General features: G+C 30.4%; 2 protein-coding genes across 2 annotated transcripts; one reads left to right on the top strand and one right to left on the bottom strand.

Moving 5' to 3' along the window:
* Window positions 1-835: 835 nt before the first annotated feature.
* LOC149493840 (uncharacterized) lies at window positions 836-1,534 on the top strand. The gene has a single exon (XM_089726365.1). It carries the CDS (start codon window positions 836-838, stop codon window positions 1,532-1,534), a length of 699 nt encoding a protein of 232 aa, XP_089582491.1.
* Window positions 1,535-13,329: 11,795 nt separating this feature from the next.
* Window positions 13,330-17,035, bottom strand: LOC105643995 (protein NRT1/ PTR FAMILY 5.10). Its single transcript, XM_012229242.4, has 4 exons — window positions 16,691-17,035; window positions 16,401-16,618; window positions 14,756-15,306; window positions 13,330-14,318 (listed from the first exon to the last, which is right to left on the bottom strand). Exons 1-4 carry the CDS (start codon window positions 16,824-16,826, stop codon window positions 13,514-13,516), a joined length of 1,710 nt encoding a protein of 569 aa, XP_012084632.1. The 5' UTR covers window positions 16,827-17,035; the 3' UTR covers window positions 13,330-13,513.
* Between the last annotated feature and the right edge of the window lie 7,902 nt (window positions 17,036-24,937).

The following is a 24,937-nucleotide window of genomic DNA, read 5'->3' as shown; positions in this document are numbered from 1 at the left end:
GTGCTAATAAAGTCTGTGGCACAAGCTATTCCTTCATTCTGTAAGAGTGCTTTCCTTATACCAGTATCCATCTTACAGGAGATTTAGAGTTTAATGAATTCTTATTGGTGGGGAGGAAAGATGAGATGGTTGAGTTGGGAAAGGCTGTTTGTAGCGAGGGAAAAAGGAGGTTTAGGCTTCAGACATTTGCAAAGTTTCAATCTAGCCATGCTAGGAAAACACTGTTGGAGGCTTTTACATAATACAAAATTCTCTTCTTTATAGTTCTTTCAAATCTAAATATTTCCCAAGTGGGAATTTCCTTGGTGCAGGCGTTGGCCGTAATCCAAGTTTTGTATGGAGAGGAATTTATGCAGCTAAGGATGCTATTTGTTCAGGTTTTCGGTGGAGAATTGGAGATGGTCAGTCAGTAAATGTTTGGACCGAGCTGTGGCTATTAAGGGATAACCAGTTCCAAGTTAACTTGCCTATTCTTCCTAGTTTTGAGCATATAAGGGTTTCATACCTTATTTTGACACAAGGGGAACGTGCTTGGAATTTGCCTCTGATACATGGTCTTTTCAATTCTTCAATTGCTGAACTTATCACTTCTATTCCTTTAGCTACAAACATTCAGGAAGACACTCTTATATGGCACTGGACAGACTGAGGGATATATTCTGTGAAATCTGGATACAAAATAGTAGCATCTCAATGTGTGGATATTGAAGATGATTTACAGTCAGGTTTTTGGAAAGCTCTTTGGTCTTTGAAAATTCCATCGAAAGTGAGGCATTTCCTCTGGAGGTTTTGCCGAGACATTCTGCCAGTTAAAACAACTTTGGAAAGAAGGGGAATGGAGCTTGATACAAGATGCGATTATTGTGGTGTTGCTGAAACATTAGCCCATGCTATTGTTGAGTGTCCAAAAGCAAGATTTTGTTGGCAGTTTTTTGGTGTTCAACCAAATATTAGCAATTTTCCAAATTTCTTACAGATGTTCGAACACTTGCACAAGGTGTGGGAAAGCGATTTTTTTGAGAGTTTTATTATGGGTCTATGGAGTGTTTGGCTGAGCCGTAATGAACTCAAATGGAACCAAGTGGATGAAGGACCTTATCATGTGGTTACTGGAGCTAGAAGTATGCTCGCATCTTGGAAGAAAGCCCAGCTGAAGCTGTCAGGGTCAGATACAGGCATCAGTGCTTCTGCAGGTAGTCAATGGTTTCCGCCACCTACTGGCACTTTTAAAATAAACTTTGATGCCGCTCTTCTCCCCTCTGCCGGCCATGGAGCTGTCGGTGCTGTACTCTCAAACTGCCATGGCGGGTTTGTATCAGCAGCAACGTCTTCATTGCATGGCTGCTCTTCTCCAGCAATAGCAGAAGCTCAGGCGTTAAGAAAGGTATTATCCTGGGTACTGTCAGGCCACCCTACTTTGACGATTCAAGTTGAGACTGATTGCCTTCAAGTCTATCATGCTATGAGGATTTCTGTCCACGACTGGTCCGAGTTTGGTGTTGTCATCTCTGAATGTAAGCTACTCTTAGTCTAATTGCCTAATGTCACATTGGCTTGGATTAGAAGACAAGCAAATGATATAGCCCATATGTTGGCTAAATCCGTCCCTAGTGGGGCTTGTTTTCAAACTTGGGAGAGTGTTCCCGCTTGTATCACTCGTTTCTTCTCTTATTAATATAATCCATAATTCAAATGTCAAAAAAAAAAAAAAAAAAAAAAACAAGTACTTGGTTATCTTTATTAACTTGTGATTTAGTTGTTAGTTAAAGAATGTATTAACCTATGGTACAATTGTGGATGAGTTGATCTTGGATGCTTTTGGTGCAATGATGGGATGGTGTTAGTAAACTGTTCATAATTAAAAGGGAATGAACTATTAGTCAATCGATTATCATGTTATTGTAATTATATAGCATTTTGGATAGGCTAATAATGTGAGGTTTAGAATTTTAGAATGATTAAGTGCATATATATGTGTGTGTTGTGGTTAATGAATAATGGTTATGGTGGACGGGATTAATTATTATGAATTGCCCGATGGATGGGCTTGAAAATTTATTACTGAATTATAGTTTTAAGCAGGTGATTTAGCCCAATTTCTAGAGAAGGTTCAGCCGAAGTTTCGCTAGAATCTAGGCTGATTATATATAATAATTAAATTAATAGGTTTATTTGGATTAATGTTATACCTTAATATATTTAAAATTAAACGCTTTACTTATTTTTATTATTATTATTTATTTACTTATTTATTTATTTTTAAGAATTGATTATTATAGTATATTATTATTTAATACTCTTGTGTTTATTTGAATTGGTATATGGATGTTTATTTGTACTCTTGTATGAAAATGTTTAATTGATTAATGTGCTTGCATTTAAAAGCGATGTTTGATTATTTGTGTTGTGATATTGCTATGCTTTATTTGTGTGGAATTGGGATGATGTGGGTCACCATGGGTTTGTGAGAATGGTCTGGAAACGATGAAAATGTGGAATTTGACCGTTGACCAAGTATGGGGAGATTGGCATTCCCTTATGCACCTGTTGATATGATATGGATGATATGGATGATATGAAAAACCACAGGGTGACATTCTGTTGGTATAGAAAAGAAAAGAGAGAATGGAAAAACAATGAGAGGGTTGGTCAAGTGAGGATTAGACCGGTCGGCCATGTATGGGGATCGGCTCCTTGGCGCACATGTCATGAGAGGATGGGCCATGTGGGAGGACAGCTCATCGGGAGTTTTGGTGACGCTACAGACCAATTTCCACGTGATGTGATTATGTGAAGTCGTTAATAATTGTGAGTGTTGTTGTTATGTCATTTGTGTGCTGTCAGCGTGATCATATAACTAGTTGGATGACTAAATTGATATATTTACGCATTCGTGTGAATGCATGTGTTGGGCAATAATTATTATTCCTTATAAAACTCACATGTCTTGTTTAACTTTTCAAGAAGTAGGTTCCTCTTTATTTCGGATTAAGTTCTGTTTCTTCACTGCAGAGCTAGAAAGAAATTTTCCTAGTTTTAGTGATTATTTTGCTATATAACTATTTGTACAAGAACCTATTTATATCTGTCTGTTAGTGAACTCCGCAGTTGTAGGGATAAAATCGATAAATTGATGAGGATGTTCAAATAAATTATTTATGAAATGCTTGAATCTGTTAGCCCATATTATGTCTATATTGTATTATATTTGGGCCCGAGCTATAAATTGTTTAAGATGTTAAATTTGAGCCAAAGAATAATAAAATTATGAGATTAATAGTGCATGACTATCTGAGCTGGATGTTTGAAATAGACATTGATATAGTTAAGTTTTGTAGTTTAGGCTTACTACGGGCTTCGGGGCCTTAAGCTTACCTGAGCCTCGAGGCCTGAAGCTTACCTGAACTCTAATGCCGGTTTGACCCATGAAAACGGGTCATGACAACTACCCTCATTGGGTTACTTTAATTAGTGTATTTGAATATAATTAAATGCTAATAATAAAGTATAATGTTGATTTTATTAAATAATTTATCATCTATCCGATTTTTATTCAAATGTGTTATAGTTGACCTTTTCACTTTTATAAAAATATGGGAAGTAGAAGGTTTCTAAGTTATAGTTTTTTCACCACAATAATTTTATTCCATTATATTAATTCTTCCAATCAATCTAAAAAATGGTGATCTTGATGCCTATTTTTTTTTTTTTTTTTCATTTATATTTATCGTTATGCACTAATATAGGCAATTGCTATTTTAACACCCATATAGATAAATTTTTTAGGTCATTTTTCTTCCCTTAATTAATACACATCGTTTTCGAATCATCTTTCATTTTTCTAAGGTAAATGATGTTTCGTTTTATACATTAGCTATTCTATAATCTATGAAGAGATGATATAGATATATGAGCCATTAATAGTTTTTTTACAAAATTATATATAGTCTGTATACATGATTGAAATACAAATTAACATATTCTCATCTAATACACAGTTAAACATATAATTTCGCCTTTAAACTTTATTAAATTTGCCAATTGAACCCTTTTTTTCGAATATTATTCCGAATAAATACATTTTTTTAATTATGAAAGTTTAGTGTTCCTAAAAAGACTTGACGTAAGAATTCAAATAAAGAAAATAAATATTTGATGATTTAGCATTTGTGTCATTATCTTAGAAAGATGAGAGCTAAAGGATTGGGTAATATTCACAAACCCTTATCTCTCAGTAGAAGGTGGATCATTCTATAATAACACTTCAAAAATGACCTTTTAATTATTTTTATTTTATTTCAACTTCCTTCAAAAACAATAAGATAAAAGAATTATATGTAGGTTTGTATTGAAATGTGCTTAAACTATGAATGGTCTAATTGATTATTAATTGTCATTTTTTGTACGCTTCCCACATAATGACTTGATTTCATCCCATTTATTGTCAAGAATTCTTGTATTCAACAAGTACAATAAAAATTGGCACCAAGGAATATTTTGGGACTCGTTTAGTCCGATAATTTTACTCAGAAACTTGAAGTTCCCAGAAAGTGAGAAATGTCATATTTGATTCCCAAAAATATAAAAATTCCCGAAAATTTAGAACTCTTACTTCATTGACAGTACGAGAAGTAAGTTACTTCCCTCAACCCAAGGAAGTGAACTTCCTAAGTTCTAAAATTTGAAATTTCTATTTTGCCCTTGCTTCATGGATATTTTCAATAAATTATTTAATTAAGTCATGGTAGGGTATTATTGACATTTTATGTGTAAAACTTTATTAACACAATTTTATTTCTCAAGAAGTCAATATATCAACTAAACAAAATCACATGTATTTTCCAGAAAATAACTTCTCTAGAACTTTACTTTCTGAAAATTAAATTTTTCGGGAAGTAGGTGAACTTGAACGAAATAGGTCTAAGCTAGAAAAATTGGCACCAGACCTATTTCAAAATTTCAAAAAGTAGTTTTATACAATCATTTTCAATCTTAAAGATATGGACTTGACGGTATGATTACAAATGGTCAATATGACATTTACATAGTGGCTTAATTTCTCAACATGGTAACTAAAGGTGAATTTTATGTTTGTAAAGGATAAATTCTATAAAATTTTGTTAAATTTATTTTGGATTTTATTTTTTTATATTTAAAATATTTAAATTAATTTTGGGGTTTTATTTTATATGTGATATTAAATTAGATTAAATTTTGTTTAAATAAGTTACTTTTCGAAGTGAATTGTATAAAATTAACAAATCAGATGTTATGAATAAAAATTTCACATATCATCTCTCCTTTGTTTCCATAAAACGAATGCATATCCACCAGTAATAATCTTTTATATTTCAAGAGAAAATATATAAAAAATTTTAAACTTATTTTTCTTTTTCTAGTAATGTATTAATTTAATCGTATTGACATTGTAATTATATTAATGACATATTTTTAATTCTCTAATATAACGAATAATGCATTCAGATTATTTTTATAATGCAATCCATTTTTAGTAAATTAATAAAAACTTAAAATTATATTTTTCTTAATTAATGTCCTCATTCGACCTGAATCAATTTGATCTAAGTAAGACCGTCCTATTTGTTTCTTCTGAACAGGGCAAAAAATGCAACTTCATACTATTAATTAGTAATCTAGTAATTGAATATATATCTATTTCATAATTTGCTAGTCTTTCAATCCCTACTAGCGTTGAAGCTTCTACTTCTAAACAAAAAATCTAGTTCATAATTTAGAATGTTAAAAGATTTAAATCCTAATGATCTTTTCTTGTCAAAGTCTTTTTACCCTAAAAAGGAAAGTCTTTGCTTGAATTTTGAAATATTGAATATTAAGGTTAGTCTAAAACTTAATCTCCATCTTATCAATCAAGATTAAATCTTGAAATTAAACTATAAAACAAAGTATGTATAAGTTTATGAAAATTTCTAATCTGATAGTCTGAAAGGGTAGCTCAGTAACAAAGAGTATTTATAAGGTTGATCACCATAATTTAAATTATGGGTTTGATATTTCATAATATAAATTTTTTCAGGTCAGCCTCTTTGCCACTAAAGACAAGCGATGATTCATCATGCTCTAACTTGAAATTCTATATCAAATTGAAATAATTTTTTTTTTCCTTTTGTGGTGTGGGTGTGAGATATATGTGGGCTAAATAAATTTTGTCAAAATTGCCATAAGTGTGTAATATTCTTATCTCACGTGTTGGTGAAATTCCCTAGATAGAGAAATTGGGAAATATAAATAAAACCCTGGCTTGGATTCAAACTCATAAATCATGAATAGAATGACCCATTAATGAGTGCATTTGGAAATCATGAGATGAGGAAAGAGTACAACAATTCAACGGCTAAAAGATTTATCGGATCAAAAGAGCACGTGCTTTGGTTGGGACATCACAAATTTCATTACATAATTTGAAAACAGCAACAAATAGTAAAAAATAAAAATAATTAAATGTCATAATTAGTCATAGTTTTTTTTAGTATCGGAGGAGTAAGGGAGATTCAAATTTAAATTTATTGCTAGATTATCATTGGGCTTTGTTTTGGTGTGTCATAATTAGTCATATTTGAATACTCTCTATTATTTTTTTTAAGAACTCTCTATTGTTTAGTAGTAAATAAATTTAAATTTTATAATAATAAGAGATTGAATCTGCGAAAATAAATTATATATTTAAGCAAATTTTATATGTAAAGTTAGGAGTTCAAAATCTAAAATCGCTGTCATTAGAAAAATTTTAGCTAAATAAATTTATTTTATCTAAATTAAAATAAAGTAATTATAATTAGTAGAATCTATAAATTCTATCACTCAATTCTACTATTTTGAAAGAGAAAGAAATCTCAATTTAATGTGGAATTTCTCTATTCCATTGTTTTTTTTTTCTTTTATTAATGAATTGAATTAAAATTATTTAATTTTATTTCAAAAATACCGTTCAAATTCAAGGAATTTCCATTCCACAGTTGTTTTGAATTTTATGTTTCATGAATTTTATATTTAGTAAAATCTATAATTAGATTTATAAATTTCACATTTTATCGGTCCAAAATATTATTTTGATTAAATTGAATATAACACTTATACGAAATATGATAAGATACAATACTATATAGGAAAAATTTTGATTGTATCTCTGTATTTTGTCAAAATTAACTAGCTTACCTCGCATTTTTTAAAATACACTATTTTCCCCTTAATTTTTGATTTTGTTAATCTCTTATGTCATTTCGTACAAATTTTCTACTTTTTCTATTAAATATCATATAAAAAGACCAAAAATAAAGATCTCCATCTCTATCTCTCCCTTGTCTCTCTCTCTCTCTCTCTCTCTCTCTCTCTCTCTCCTTGTCTCTCTCTCTCTCTCTTCTGTAAATTATTTCGATTTTCTCATAATCGATTTTATTTTTATTTTTATGTTTGATTCTCAAATAAATCAAAACTCAATAAATGAACCCCTTCATCCTTGTTTTGATCAATCTTCTCTTTCTTGCTATGGATTTTGGTCATCTTAACTAATTATAAAGAAGCAAAAGTAAGATTGAAAGAAAAGAAAAAGAAAAAAAAAATATATATCATGTATTGTGCATTTACAAATATATAAATTATAAATCCTAATTAAATGTTGACGAGGATGCACCAAGCTAGTTTATAGTCCTATTGAATGATATTTTAAGAAAATGAAAAAGAAAAAAGAGATGGGCAAGATAAAATAATACAAGTTATTTAAAAGTTGCTATTATTTTAATAAATTGTTAATTTTTGTAGGAAATAAATATCATATATTTAAAATTTCGAGTCCTCTCGACCACAATAGCTTTCACCAATTTAGTGATTCTAGGGGTGGATTACTCCTGTTGTGTAGTTCGCGGTATGGTTTCGGCCTATTGAGTCTCTAAATGAATAAAAAAATATCATATATTTAGAATTAATTATTTTTGAACATATAATGATATTAATTCAATCATGTGTGATTTGGTTGATCTTTCTACCTTTTGTAAAAGATGTAAAGAGCGAGAGGTCTCGAGTTCGCATCCTTTTACAATAAAATTAGCCCATAATATTCTTCTGGTACATTATAACTCCCATCTATCTAAAAAAAGTTACATATGAATGAAAAAAAAAAAATATCAGTACTCTTGATTATAAAAATATCTCATCAATTATTCTTTATCAAAATTTCCTTAACTTCCTTTTCCTTTTTTTTTTTTTTTTTGTTTTTTTTTGTTTTTAAGGTTAACTTTCATGTTTTATAGTTCATTTAAAGTGTTCTTATGTTATTTTATCAATTACATTTTGAATAATATTTAAATTTTATGTCCCCACAAAAAAATTTTTTGAATTTTATGTCAATACGTTATTAGAAAAATATTTATTGATTTTAATACTTATATAATTATGGTATAATTCTAAATATCAAGTAAAGAAAATATAAATAAATTAAGAATATTATTGCATTATATATATTTTTTCATACATTATTCAAACAAAATAATTGTATTCTCTTAGAGAAAAAAAAATATTTACAACCAAATATAAGAATGTAACACATCTAGAATTTTTTTTTATCAAAATTTTAATTTTCAAAAAAGGCAAATTTCTACAAGAATTTTGAATTTTCAATAAATAAATCTCCCATTAATTATTTTTAATATTACATCCTTTACTTCATTTCTTTTCCTTTTTTACGAAATACAGCTTTTTTTTTTTGTTTTTTTTTTTGCAAAGTTAGAATAAATAACGTTTGGAATTTTGGATTTGTATCAATTAGTACATTCGACATTATTCACACGTTGGATTCCATTTTTTGAATCTGAAAACGTTTCAAACATGAAATCAAGAAAATATAAAAAATTAACTTCCTCTAAACTATACAACATGGGTATGTTTATATTTGAAGTACAATCGGTGTTAAAAGTAGGAGGATGCGCCGAGCAATATTAAAAAATAAAATAACTTTTTATAATATTATTTAAAAATAATAAAAAATTATTAGGAGTGTTAAGATCGTTGGTGTGTCGGGTTTGATATGGATTCGCCTAATACGTAATGCGATTAGGATCAACATGAACACAACTCATTTAATAATCTGTCAAATTTGTCAACGCGTACACGGTACGGAAATTAGACGGGTGACACAAACACGACACGTGTAACCCGTCTAATATTATAAATATGTTAAGTGAGTCGTGTGAACCTGTATACGACCTGTGTAAACCATAAACAAATTAAGTAGATCATATTGACCTATATACGACTCATTTAACCTGCTTATAAATTTTTAAGTTTTAACCTATTTAATTCAAATTATATTTTAAAATAAATTTTTATATATAAAATTGCATGGATTCTTCAAGATTCGTAACAAAAACCAAAAAAAAATTCATAAATAAAGTTTAAATAGGATTTTAGTCGGAAGATTTATGTTTATCATTAAATAAACGGGTGGGTCACTTACCTAATGTGCGCGTCAACCCATAATACGACATGTTTATATTCGTGTTATAAATAATGACTCATTTATGATTTTTGATATCAATTAACCTCAACTATAACCCGTTTATTTCGCGTGCTAAGCAAATCGTGTCCATGCGTCATAACCTATTTACACCCATAAAAATTGTATAATAAAATGATCATAAAATGTATTACAAAATTATATCTTATTGAATATACCGAAAAAGTTTCAATGCTAAGATATCACTTCTTAAATATCATGCAATCCCTTCACCAAATATGCAATAGCAAAAGTCATGCATAGTATGGCCGTATCAAAAAATGCACACACACTATTAATCTATTTTTCAACAGTGATAATAATTTTGAAAATTTAACTAATTAGATTGAAATAAGAAATTAAATATTTTTTATTTTATGTTTATGATTTATTATAAATGATTGTTTATCTATATAATATATAAAAAGAGAATATATATGTATATGTATATCAGTGTATATACTTTTAATATCTATCTTGAGGAATGAAAAGATATTTTGATATACACAGCTAATAAATTACTTGCATAAATTTTTTTTTTATTTTTCATCATTTATCATTATATAATTTAAAATACTGTCAAAGTGGCAAATTGTGCTACTTACACTTCATTAACATATAAGACAAATTGCTTTCCTTTTATATATTATATAGATCGTATTTTAAAATAATATTAAATTTAGATAATTTAAAAACAAAGTTGCTTATCATAGAGAACAAGTATGATGATAGTTTGGTTTAGCCTGTCAAGCCACCATAATTTTTGCATCAATGAACTCTCAGAGCATAAAAGATTGAACTTTTAAAAGCATTAAAATTCACAACTATATGTACATGTGTTCATTACATTTTTTGAGGATAATATTATTTTTTAAAAGAAAATAAAAGCAAGAAATTGAGTTGAGGTGGTTTTGTAGATGAAATATAGTTTTCATGCAAGTATTCAATTGTATCGTTTCAAAATTAAATTCTATAAATTGAATAAATAGAATATTTTATATTAAAAAATTCAACCAAATCAAATTATAAATTGAATTGATTTTTATAAAATAAAAAAAATTGAAAAAATATGTTAGTTTTTTTTATTAAAACTGAAATCAAACTAAAATTTTTAAAAATTAAATAAAAAATTGGTTGGTTTTAACAAAAAAATTCTTAGCTCTAGATTCCCAAAGCAATTAGGTTGAAAGTGGTAATGATTAAGTAGTGGTCCTGAGTAATGACTTGGCATTGGTTGACAGGTAAGATCCAACTGATGCTTGTGATAGGCAAATTATTGAAATTGGAAGCCCCAAGGTTTCCAAAATATTCCAACAAAGCTACTTCTTTTTATTTTTTTATTGGCATAATTTAAAGCTTAAGCTCACATTTTATCCCTTTGAAAAAATCCCAAGAAAACACACAATGGGTCGAGCTGTCACTGGACCCCATTCATATCCTAAGTTCTAAGCTTCTTTTCTTCTTAGTCTCTATTGTTAATTTTGGCACCTTGATTTGCTTGACTTTTTGTCGAAGAAACACATTTTCATGTTCTTAATGCATATGATAAAAAGAAAATGTTTCTTATCTCAAATAGATTTCAACCTCCTTTCAAAAAAAAAAAAAAAAAAAAAAAAAAAAAGATTTCAACCCATATAAAAGGTAAAGGTTTTAGTTATGGGGATCAAATCTTGATAGTTTTTGTAGCTCTTAAATATTTATATTGTATAAAAATAGAAAAGAAATACTCTCTCCGTGTTATTTTATTTGCATGGTTTGACAAACATGCATATTAAGAATTTGGTCAAGAAGTTATTTTGTCCTTTTTTACCCTTCTCATTAAGATATTAATAAAAGTCTTTCATTTAATGAACAATTATAAATGTTATTATAAGAAAAATTATTATTTATATATCTAAATTTAAAAACCTTATAAATATTTTGAGACGTCTAAAAAAGGAGTAACAAGTAAATAGTTGGAGAGTATTAATTTTCTTATTACATCTTTTATGTTTTTAGATATCTTAGTCTCTATATAAATAGGATTAAACCAAACCAATCAAATAACTGATTATTTTCAGTTGGATTACTGATTGTTGACTCTTAAATTTAGGTATGCAATCTTATTTATTTGTTAAAGGCTGCTCTTAATGGGTAATGCAATAACTTTTCATACACTATTTAGTGATTTTAACTCTAAAATTTAAATTGTTTGGTGACGGTATTTATATTAGTATTTAGAGTTTGAAAAATCGTATTATGAAATATTACTTCTTTTAACGTTTCATGAAATGCTACCATCACAATTATTATAACAACTAATAACTATTAAAACAACTAATTTTACCTAAATTTATTCGAACTATAACTTGTAATAATGTTATTGTACCCAAAAAAAAAACTTTAGATAATTATTTTGGCTGCTTAATTCCAAGGTTTTGCAAAATTTAATAAATGATAAAAAAAAGGAAAAGGAAACACTCTAATTGCTTGTGTCCCTACATTGCAAATTGCTTTCACAAAAGTACAAACATGACTAAATATTGAGATTGATATGTGTTAACCCCACCTACCAAAAGTCTTTTAAATTTCAAAATTTTGTAATTTGCTTCTTAATGTTTTATTTTCATCATGTACTTTATGTGGACTTTGATTGCTTGAGTTTGAAGGCCCAAAAGCCAGACAATGCAGGACCCTTTGTTTACTAATAATGGCAAGAACCCAAATCCCATATCTTGATAACACTCACATTACTGGTTTTCATTTGCCATTCTGCATTCATACAGGCATTAAGCTTATATTGTATTAACAAAAATGGTTTTTAAATTTATTTTTATAATTTGGTTTCCCAAACTGCTAATTACAAGCTTATATGGCCCATAGACCAGGTCTTCGCAAGTTTTATCCATTAATCTTATCACATGTATCAGCTCTAACCCTTATTTTAGATTATTTGGTAAATACAATATTTGAAATAGCTTTTCCAAGTCTAATGGTTAGTAATTAAAAATTAAAAATATAATAGCATATCGAGACATAGCTTAATGGTAATTGTATATAATCAAGAATAAATTCAGATTTGAATCCTTATCCCGAATACTCAAAAAAAAAAATTAAAAATATAAATAAAACTCGCCAAATTGAAAATTTTAGTTGTTAGCAATAGCAATAGCCTTATGACGACCCCTCACTCTCCAACAACAGCTCTCTACAATTGATTAACCAAACTTCTACTTGACTTCAAATCCCAGGCTGGAAGTAACCCTCATGAATTTAAGGTGAACTGTTTACATATTTACAACTATTTCAATTTGATTTTGTTCAAAAAAAAAAAAAAAAAAAATTACATTTGATTTTAATATGCCTCCTGTAGGCCACCTTTAGTGGCAATAGACCTAATTCTTAAACAAATGTCCCGTCTTAAGCATGGGTCACTCAGATGCAAAAGTTGTTCCAGACCCAGGTTCATTTGGTTTATGACTCTTGCCAACGCAGACTGGGCCAATGGGTCAGCCTTGGCATGCAGCCTGCAAAGCACCAGCCATTATGGTGTATCGTTCAAGCCTTTTGGTTTTGCTTAATTTCAAATTGAATTAAGCCAACCAATTCTTACCCTTAAATATGCAACTACCTCAAACTCCTGTACATCAAAACAGGCATATCATTTTCTTTGCATATCATTTTCTTTTGGTACTACTAAGCTGTCCTCCCACCTCTCGTTTAATGGTTAGATGAGTTACTAATTCCTTTCGGGTTCAGGAGCGATTACGTTAAAAACCCTTCTCAATAGGCAACTTCACAACTCGATCATAAAATCACCAGGATGAATTTATGCCTTTCAACCACTAGATCAAACTATCTTGAGTAAAACAGACATACCGTGGCTTATACAATTGTTGTACATTTGCTATTACATGAAATATAACTTTTTCAGCTGCACATAATCGACCAAACATAACCATCTAACATGCATAAATAGCAAGGAAACAATTCATTTTGTATTGGCCCTCACCTGCTATATACATATCTTTTTGCAAAATATAAGAAGGCAATCAATTGTACTATGCTAAGACCAGCAAGTAGCCAGTAGAAGTAATCAAGATGTGCACGGTTCAGATTATTAGAGAACCAACTATCATGACCTTCACCGCCAGTGGCTTTCTCAATAGCAGAAACGAGAAAGCTGCTTATAAAGCTTCCTACACCGAAGATGCCGAGGTAGAGAGAAAGACCCACGCTTCTTAATTCACTAGGAACCTGATCATAGAAGAATTCTTGCAGACCGACCATCGTAAACACATCAGCAACTCCAAATAAGACATACTGAGGAATTAGCCACCAAACACTCATTGGAACGGTTACATTTGGCATATCGACCAGTCCATATTCTCGAGAGATTTCAAGCCTCCTCATTTCAACTAGAGCAGCAATTGCCATAGACAGTGCAGATAAAAACATCCCAGTTCCAATCCTTTGGAGCATTGTGATGCCAGAAGGTTTCCTTGTTAATGTCCTCGCAATGGGAACAAAGACACGGTCATAGATTGGAACGAAAAGAACAATGGCAAGGCTGATAAAGGATTGAAGTGAAGCTGGTGGTACATCAAAACCCTTTGAAATGGATCTATCCATTGTTACTCCTTGCTTAGTAAAGAAAGTTGCGGACTGTGCAAACACCACTGCATATATCAGGCATGTAAACCATATTGGAACAAGCCTGAGTACTGCCTTAGCTTCTTCAACTTCACCGAGGCTACACACCTTCCCACCTTCCTTTGAGCCATTTGGTGCAACCAGTGCTTTGTTTAGGAACCTGACACATTAGAAAATCTAAATTGCTTACAAGAGCTTTGATGTGTCGTAGCAATCAAAATCTATTTTGGTTATGCATTGCTTCAATATTTAAGCATTGCAAAGAGCTGCAAGAGTCCATTGCAAAAACAACACAGCTTAGAGTCCATTGCTGCCATACAAATGATAGTTATTAAACAGTGATTTTCTTACAAATCCCCTCAAATTCACATCTTTGCCTTTTCAGAATGTTATTAGCAAGTACAAACATAAATAACACATTTTAATTGCTATAAATATACCTAATTGCTTCAGAGAGATCATAGAGCTCAGATCATTTTTATGTGCAGGAACCCTAAATGATCTTTCAACTATGTTAAAATTTTTCAGGACATGTTGATGCATTTGCAATCACTACTTTTTCTGATTACCAAAAAGCAAAAATTTATAATCTCTTACTTGAATTGATCTGAACTATGATGCGGTAGAATTCCACGAGCTTCTTCCTCTAAATCTATTGCAGAAGGCAAAGTTTGCCAATTCTTGACTGTTGCAACAAATACCCGACCGATTCTCAGAAATGCACTTCTCTCTTCTACTTTGACACTATACCTATATGTCTTAGTTCCAACTAAGAAAATGAATAGTGCAACAACCATCATAATACATGGGATTCCAAATCCAAGAGCCCAATTTAGGTTGTCCTGGATGTAGTTTAAGAACAGTAGTGAAACTAAAGTGCCTCCGCACATACAAAAATACCACCAATTAAAAAATGAGCTTTTGGATTTGCACTCCTCAGGATCTTGCCCATCAAACTGATCTGCCCCAAAGGCCTGAACACAAGGTTTGTGTCCACCTTGCCCAAGTGCTACCAAGTACAGAGAAAAGAAGAATAAAACTACTTGACATGAACTAGGAGAACAAGACTTGATAATGTTGGTGCTTGGGCAATCAGAAGCACTGTGAGAAGAAGCAAGCATAGCTGATAGAGTCAACAAGCCAAGTCCCTGTGATTAAATTCCAAACATGGTATACATCTTAAAACCAAAGCCATAAAAACATGTATGATGATTATTTCCAATAGATCAGGATAAACATTTGAAAGCATTAGAAAATGGTCAAGAAAAGGGAGTAACCAGCTATTTAGCAGCTTTCACCATATAATGTTGATGTTTTCAAAATCAGATACATCCCATCAATTCAAGTGTTGGTCAAGAAATTAGATTTTGTAAAGGTTTTCATAGGAGTATGTTTGGATCAATAGTACATCTTTCAATTGGCAATTGGGAGTCCAAGCAGTTGTTGAGTAAAATCGCTCTAATATGTGGCTTTTTTCCTTTTCACTTAGTAGCTATTACAGTTTAATTGAATTCTGAATGAAATTTTTGTAGGCAACATATCTTATAATTACAATACTTGAATTAGTTATCATATTCGTATTTGGAACTAAAATTTATTACCAAATCTAAAAGAAAATTAATTGTGACTTTGTTAAATAATACTTTTAGCTATTTTTGGATTGTACAAGTCAATAAAAAATTACAAATGAAAATATATAAATACTATCATCTCATATCCTTAATGGTAATTTGGTCTATGAATAATGTCAGTTAACAAAATTTTTCACAAAAAAATGAATACTCAACAGTCCTCAACTACCAGTTATCCACAATCGATAACAATTATAAGCAACCATTTATGATAAACTCAATGGCTTTAAACTATAGAGTTTTGAGTGGGACAAAAAGGTGTGAAGAACGCAGTAGCTTTCACATTTAATTTGGAGGATGGCCAATTCTTAAACTAAAGCCTTAATAATATACTCTTTGAGTTAGATAATTTTGAAAAATTCCATTTTATTTTAAGTTAAATCAGCTCGAGATAAAGAAGAATAATATGGAGTGAAACTGGATTAAATTTGGTTTCATATAGGCACTTGCATACAAGAAGCTCATTGGTCATACAATCCCATCAACAGCAATAATTGCATATATAAGGTGAAATCACATAATTCACTTATACTACAATGTTACTGAGCATATCTTATACTAAGAAACTGGAAATACAGAAGTGAAAATAAATCAAAGAGACAGGAATTTACCAAGATATAAATAAGAGAGGCAACAACAATGGTACGGTATCTCCCAAGGAAAGAATCAGCAACAAATGCACCAAACAAAGGCAGCAAGGAGGCAGTTCCTGACCAAGCATTCACGTTCTCCGCCGCAGTAGCCGTCGACTGACCAAGCGACCCAGTCAAATACGTAATTAAATTCGAAGCTATTCCGTAATACGCAAATCTCTCTGCGATCTCCACGCCTTAAAATACATATATAAAAAAATTAATCAATAGACTAAAAAAACTAATGGATTAATTAATGTCTAATTTACCTATTATGAAAGAGGCAGATCTCCAGCCACCGGAACGGGATCTAAAGACGGGACGGCCTTTGTAGTCAACGGCGGGTTCTACGGTGTCATATAAAAGTGGAGTTTGGATGTCCGACGAGTCGGTTATGGTGGCCATCACTGCTGCTAGTGAGCGAACCTGGAACAGCCACCAGAACCCAGCTCTCTTCTCTATGGTTAGCCAAGAAGCAAAATTGCAGAATAACTACTTGTACAGTAGAACCGCAAGCAAGTGGATGATATTTTCATAAAATATTTTATTTATTTCGTCCTTATTTTGATTTGAATTTTAATTATTGTTGTTTTTTGATTTTTTGAACGAGTGACTGTAATTGAATGAATCAGGGATTCCATTAATCATATTTATTTATCCAACCAAACAAAACCAAAACTTTTTTGCACTAATTTTTTATTACTCCCCTCAATATTTAAGGAGACGCTAGTTAACCAATTTATCTTTCTTAAAGTTTATTTATATTTAAAAAAAAAATGTAAATACTCAGTCTCTTCCAAATTTAAAAGAGCTTCAATTTTATTTTTAATTCTCTTAATGTTTAAAGTATAATTCAGCCCTTGTTTAAATTTGCATTTGTGATGTAAAATAAATTTGGTCATAAAACAAATTTGCTTGTGAGGTTTGGATTGAGAATGTAATAGGTAGAGTGCCCAAAGTAAAATATATATGTAGAAAGAAATTAGGGATATGACATTATCATGGAGGGAGATTAAAGTATTTACATGTAGTTAAGAAGACAAGAAAGTTCAATACTTAGGCTATGGTCACTTGTCATTAGGAGGTGGTTTAGTTTGGCTAATTCAGTTAGTTAATAACTGATTCATATTTAATAACTAAAGAGTCTATTTGATTTAATTATTTATATCAAGAAATATATAGTGTATAAAGATTACTGACAGTTGGTCGGTGATACCTCGTAAATGTAATTGATAATTAACATTGATTAGCTTATTAACGTTGTTATTTCACAAAATTTTAGTAGTAGCTGTTATTAAAATGTAAAATGACGGAAGTATATAAGTTTTTTTTTAAAGAATGAAACTGCTAATTTTATAAAGTAATAGTCAAGCAATCAGAGTCAACAAAAACAGCGACAGATGAAGGACATTCCTCCACCCACACTTTCCAGCCAGTATCATCATCCAAAGCAAGATGAGCTAACTGATGGGCTGGTTTATTACACACTCGATTGACATAATCGAAAGAAAATAAACTAAACTGAGAGGCTAACAGTTGCAAATTCCAAAAACGTGTTCCCATCTCAGTGTAAGGGAAAGGCCTAGAGCCGAATTGACGAACCAGCGATAAGTAATCAGATTCCACAGCTATTTTGGTGAAAGATGAAGTTCTTTCAAGCTCATCAGCAAATAAGATTGCTTCCATTTCAGCTTCTTCTGGCATGAATTCACCTTCAATCCGCTTATACGCTGCTGCCATTACTGCACCATCTGCATTTCTCATCATCGCACCCAGACCAGCATTTCTGTCATTAGTTGCCAAGCCCGCACCACAGTTTACTCTAATGAAGTCTTCATCTGGAGGTTTCCATTTTGGGCATCTCGGTTCTGCTACCTGAGGAGCGAAATTACCCTGCAGAATTTGGTACTCATAAAGAATCGAGAAAGCAAATTCACTTACTTGGAGCACGGAAAATATTTTCAGTTGGAAAATCCAACTATTTCGACCTTTCCAGATAGCCCAAGCTGTTGAAGCTACTAGCTCAATCTGATCCTTTGGAAGTACATTCAAAATTGAACTAAACCAATCTCTGAAGGTTGTCTGATCCTACCCGACAGTCAATCCCAGTGGACTGACTAGCCAGACCCTAGAAACATGAGAACAAAAAAGAATTCAATGCTCAATAGACTCCTCCATCTCTCCGTATGTAGCACAAAGAGTCTCCACCTGAACTCCATGTAGGGCAAGAGCCATTTTTGTAGGAAGCTGGGCAGTGCAAGCTCGATAAAGAAAATGCTTTATTTTTGGTGGGACAGATAGGGACCAGAGTCGTTTCCAACTAGAATCAGGAGTGGGATCAGAAGAACTAGGTGTCGACATTGCTAGGACGGAGGCAAAGGTCATAGCATAAGCTGAACTAACAGTGTAATTTCCTTTTTTTTTTTTTTTTTTTTTTTGAAAAAATCCAGCAACGCAAATCAGGATGGTGATCCAAGCAAAGTGGAATCTGACAAATTCGCACAACAATTTCATTAGGGAATATCCGGTATATTAATTCCTTATCCGATCCACCTCTGTCCTTGTCAATCAAGTATCGTTGCGTTTTCTCCCAAGTCAGATGAAGAAGAGAAGTGTTGGATATTTGAAAAGTTAGGGATCCACCTATTAAACCAGAGACGAATTCGAGACCCATCTCCCACAACCCAACGAGTACCTCGTTCAACAATCCATCTAGCCTCAATAATACTTTGTCATGTAAAGCTGGATCGATAGCCTTTAGAACCTCAAGACATGTTTTGTTTGGGTAATATCGAGCTTTCAAGGTTCTGGCCAGCAATGAAGTGTCATCTTGAATTAATCGCCATCCTTACTTTGCCAACATGGCTAAATTGAATGAAGGCAAATCCTTAAAACCAAGGCCACCCCAGTACTTCGACTTACACAACTTTTGCCATTTAACCTAATGGATTCGTCTCTCATCCTTCTTTTGTCCCCACTAAAAATTACACATCAAACTTTCAATTTTATCACAGATGTCCTGCGGTGGCAAGAAGCAAGACGTGGTATAGTTTGGGATCACCTAGATAACAGATTTCAATAAAACCTCTTTACCTGCACGAGAAAGGGAAAACCTTTAAGTTTTTTCCCCACCTTGTCAATGAGATTTGTAAACGTCTGTTTTTTCTTCCTCCTTATAATAGCCGTCAGACCTAAATACTTATTGAAATGGTCAATCGGCCGGATCCCGAGCAGCTGAATAATACTTTGTTGTAATTCTGCGGGTACATTCCTGCTGAAAGCTAGACCGAAGTATATAATTGGTTTTGTATATTATGATATATAATTATATATAATTTTTGCAATTTCTAAAGTGAATGTATCGTTTTTCATTTTAATGTGTGATATAAATAAATATTAATTAATTTTTTAAAAATAATATTAATAGAAAATTATTACTTTTAATCACTTAATACATAAATTTACCTTGTATTCTTTACGGGATACATTCAAATTTTACTTTGACCCAGTTAACATTCAACTTACAGAATTAGGTGACTATATACGCTAGTTGATCTACTGAACACTTCAACTTATAAAATTAGATCGATTAAATACTTGATTGAATAATTAAATAATCGAAAAATGTAAAAATTATTATTATTCCAAACATTGCATTAACCACGTACCAAATCAATATTTTGCTTATAAAAGTAAAAAATCTTAAAATTATTGCTATTAGTACAAGGAAGTGTATGATTATTACAAAAAATAAAGTTCAAAGTGTCATTATGCTGGTTTTAAAGTTGAGAGTGACACATAATTTTTTTTTAAAAGTTCATAGGTTAAAATATGTATTCGACTTATTTTCAAATAACTATAAATAAAATGATAAAAAATAATAATTTGAAAAGAAATAATTTTATTATTAATTATTTTTAAAAGGTTAATAAAGTCGAAATATAAAATGAATATAAATCAACTACGAGCTGATAGGAAATGTTCTAAAACCCAGCGAAATCAGCTGCCCAATCAGTTGATTGAAACTTCTATCAGTTATTAAGTGCTAATTAAAATTTTTACCAAACACTTGCAATTTAGTTATTAAGAGCAAATCAGTTATCGACTGCAGAAATCAGCTGAATCAAACGCCTTCTAAATTATAGATTTTGGTAAGGAATTCAATTAGAAAACTGATAGCTATAAAGTCTCAATTAGTTGTTCACATTTTAAAACTTATTCGTATCAATTTTTAGTTGATATAATTTATATTGTTGTTTTAACTTATGAAAATAGTTAATAGTAAAATTATATTTTTTAAGTTAATATATTTTATAATCTTATTTATAATCATTCAAAATAACAAAATTCTATTAAATATTTATTTTAAAAATGTAGTTAGCGTTTTGTTATGTTACATTAAAAATATTATGTTCATCCTAAATTAAAAATACATCATAATATATAAAAACAAATATACCATTAATAATCATTTTAGTTTTCAACAATAATTGCTATCAAAATTGTACCAAATACCAATATTCATTGGTTAACCGTTACTAATCGCCAAATACTAGCTATAGGTTATCGTATGAACAACTAATTAAATGGATCTTAAAACTATAGTGAGGTTGGTTCAAGTGAAACTGATGATTAGACCTATATTTTTTTTTCTTAGAAGGTCTATTATAATAGTACATTTAAACATATTAAAGAAACCAATTTATCATAATTTGTTGTAAAATAGAATATGATATAACTTAATATTTTAAAAAAACTTAATTATACACCCAACACTAAGAGCCCGTTTGAAACAAATGAATTTCACAAAATTCAAAATATTGTGTTTGGAACAAATTTTGTGGAATTCATTTGGAAATTCAAAATGTTGTGTTTGGAATAAAAAAAAAATATATTTGAATTCTACGAATTAAATTCTATGAAATTAGGTATGCCTAATTTAAATTCTACAAACATTGATGGAATTTGTAAATGAATTCCATAAAATTAACCATTGAAATATTTATTGACAAAATTACCCTCCACTATGAACTGAACTATTTTTACTTTTTTTCTGTTTTGTTTATTTTCTTTGGAAAATTTCGAACTATAACAACTTTATTTTTTTATCCAATAATGACTTTAGTTTATATTTTTATATTTTTCCTTTTTTTTTTTGAAAACTTTTAAACTAGTAATCACTGTTTTTTTTTTTCTTTTTGAAGTCTAGTAATAACGTTATTTATTATTACTGTAAAATTATAAAAACTGAGTATCAACAATTGTTTTCAAATGCAATTAAAAATAATAATAACATTCTTAATATTTTGTTTAGTTTCCATATTAATTACTTAAATCAATAAAATTTTTTAAATCAATTAGATATATTTATTATCATGAATGTTACTGCTTATATAATTAATTAATTAGCGTGGAATATTAGTGTACTTAATTATATGAAATTTATTATTTATATTTTAATAAAAAATGACAAGTTATTATATTGTACATAATAAATATAATTGGTGTTTGTTATTTATTTTTATTAAATTATTATGTCAAGGGTATTATAAGAAATAAAGACAAATGAATTTTCATTTAAGAATTTATTCTAAAAATAATTTTGTAGAGTTCAATTGAATTCCTTATTTTAAATTGTAGCATACCAAACATGACAAATTCATTGCAAATAAATTCTACTTGAAATTCATTTACAAATGAATCCTACAACTATGATTCATTTATTCTAATTGGGTTATAAAAGTGTTAAAATGGTTCATGACACGTGAACATGATTCGTTTAACATTTGAAATAAACGGATTAGGACAAGGGGAGCCAAACTCTAAAACTAGAGGAGGGCCAAAAGAAAATTTTTAAAATTAAGGAGGGCAAAATCAAGGAAAATAAATTTTTTTGCACTATAATAGGTAACATTTTTAAATTATTTGAAGTTTGGAGCACGAGCTCCTCCCATTCCCTCCTCCCTCTTCCCTTGGTTAGGGTTGAAGTTAAATGGATTCGTGTCATAAACAAGTTACCCATTTGTAACTCAAATATAAACATGTCGTGTCATGGATTGACATGCAGGTTAGGCGAGTGACCCGTTTATTTAAGGGTAAAGAGATAAGTTTTTTTATCATATATAAATACTCAACTAAATTTTATTGTTGTATTTTTTTATTTTAGTTATGAATCTTGAAAAATGTATACATTTTATGTATGAAAATTTATTTTTACATATATTTTGAGTTGAATAGTTTACAACTTATTTTCTTATCATCCGTCTAATTTTCATGTCGTGTTCATGTTGACAAAATTCTAATCATGTCGTATGTTAGGCGAATCTATGTTGAACCTGAAACGCCAAACCATTTTGACACCCAACACCTTAAACAATTTACATTTAATTATATATAACTTGGATGAAATCATTAACACTTTTTTTATAATACAATCATTACAAATACATTAAGGCTATGTTTAGTTGGATGTAATGCAATGTCATGTAATCAAAGATGTAATGTAATAAAAAATGTAATGGAATGCAATGTAATTAAGATTCCATTATTATGTTTGGTAATATAATTGATAAAATTTATGGAATGTAATCACCATTTCATTTTTATGTTTGTTTGTAAATATGTAATGTAATGTAATTAAAACACTACCACCATCAATCACACCGCTACCACCACCACTCCTGCACCACCACAAATCACACCACCATCACCACTCCACCACCACCACCACTGCCTTCACAACAAATCACACCATCATCATCACTCCACCACCACCATCACCATCATCACCATCTCAAACATCACTCCACCACCACCACCTCAAACACCACTCCACTACCACCACCACCACCACCACATCATTATTAATACAAAAGAAATATTTGAACTAAAAAGTATTCATCATATTAAACTATTAAAGATCATTTAGATTTATAAATTTATTTGAACTACAAAATTAAAAGAAAGTAAACTGAAAATATATAATTTAGGGTTGATCATTAAGCTAATTCGGCCAATTTGAGTAAAATTTTTAACCGATAAATTAATTGAATTTTTTTTTACTTAACCAAATTTAACCGAATTTATTTTTTAACAGAACTTAATCGAACCGTTTTGGCCGAATTAATTTTATTCTTAGCCGAACTGATTTAAATAACCGATCAAATTTAACTAAAATTTATGGTTAACCGACTTTAACCGAAATAAAATTAACTGAAGTTCTTAATTACTACTTAATCAAAATAAAAACTGAAAATATTTTTAATTTTTAATTTTTAATTTTATTATCTACTTAATCAAAACGACGTAGTTTTGAGAGTCGATTAATTTGATTAATGCGGTTAAATTAATTTTTAACCGACCATCAAAATTTTAATTTTTTTGAATCGAACTTTTAACCGAACATTTATTCATCGAACCAAATTGACCGAATTAATCGAATTAATTGAATTAACCGAATTGGCCAAACCGAAAGCTCACCCCTAATGTAATATAACAAAATAAAAGTTAATTAAGTTATTAGAAATTAACTTTTTTTTTTCATATATTTTCATTGAATAAATTAAATTACTATATAAAATTATGAGTATTTTGATCTTTTTAATGATTTTTTATTCTATTCTTTCCATTTCTATAATAAAATAAAATAAAATTTTATTTCACGTATTAAACACTAAAACATAATTTTTATTATGTGGTGGTGGTGGTAGAGTGATAGTTGTGGTGGCCATGGTAGAGTGATTGACGTGGTGGTGGCAGCAACGCAAAGTGATGGTTGTGGTGGTGATAATGGTAGTTGAGGTGGTGGTGGTGGTTGAGGTGGAGGTGGTGGAACAATGGTGATGTGGTGGAGCAGTGGTGGTGGTTGAAGTGGAGGAGCGATGGTGGTTGAGGTGATGGAGTAGTGGTGGTGTGTTGGAGTATGTGGGTAATCCCACATCAGATAAATACAACTAACTAAAAGGACATATAATGTGAAGGGTGAACCAACCAAAATGGCTTAGGCCATTTTGTGTTAGAGGTAAGCCCAACTCATTACAAGCCCAATAGTAAATATATAATTGAATTTGATTTGATTAATTGCTCCTAGGGCCCAGATTCTCAACATGGTGGTGGTGTGATTGGTGGTTAAGGTAGGGGTGGTAGGCGGTGGAGCAGTGGTGATGTGGTGGAGCAGCAGCGGTGGTGGTGAGCGTGCTGGTAGTTGTGGCGCAATGGTGGTTGGGGTAGGTTTGAATGGTAAAGTTTTTATTTAAATAGCCTTGAATGGTAAAGTTTTTATTGGGATAACTTGATATAAATTGGTATTAATTGTGATTGATGTAATGGACAATACATGTGTTTTTCGATGTAATGAATATTACATCAAATTAAGTAATGAAGATTACACATGTAATCTTAATTACATTACATTGTTCAAAAAAAGTTTAATCAAATAATATAATCAGTCATTTAATGTAATATCCGTTCTATTACATGGTTGATTACATCATACCAAACATGGCCTAAGAGAACAA

Source organism: Jatropha curcas, chromosome 9 (assembly GCF_041381405.1).
Source record: "Jatropha curcas cultivar XTBG-Jc1 chromosome 9, XTBG_Jcur_1.0, whole genome shotgun sequence".
Taxonomy (NCBI): Eukaryota; Viridiplantae; Streptophyta; class Magnoliopsida; order Malpighiales; family Euphorbiaceae; genus Jatropha; species Jatropha curcas.
Note: the sequence above shows the minus strand (reverse complement) of the source record. Positions and strands in the feature narration are given on the sequence as shown.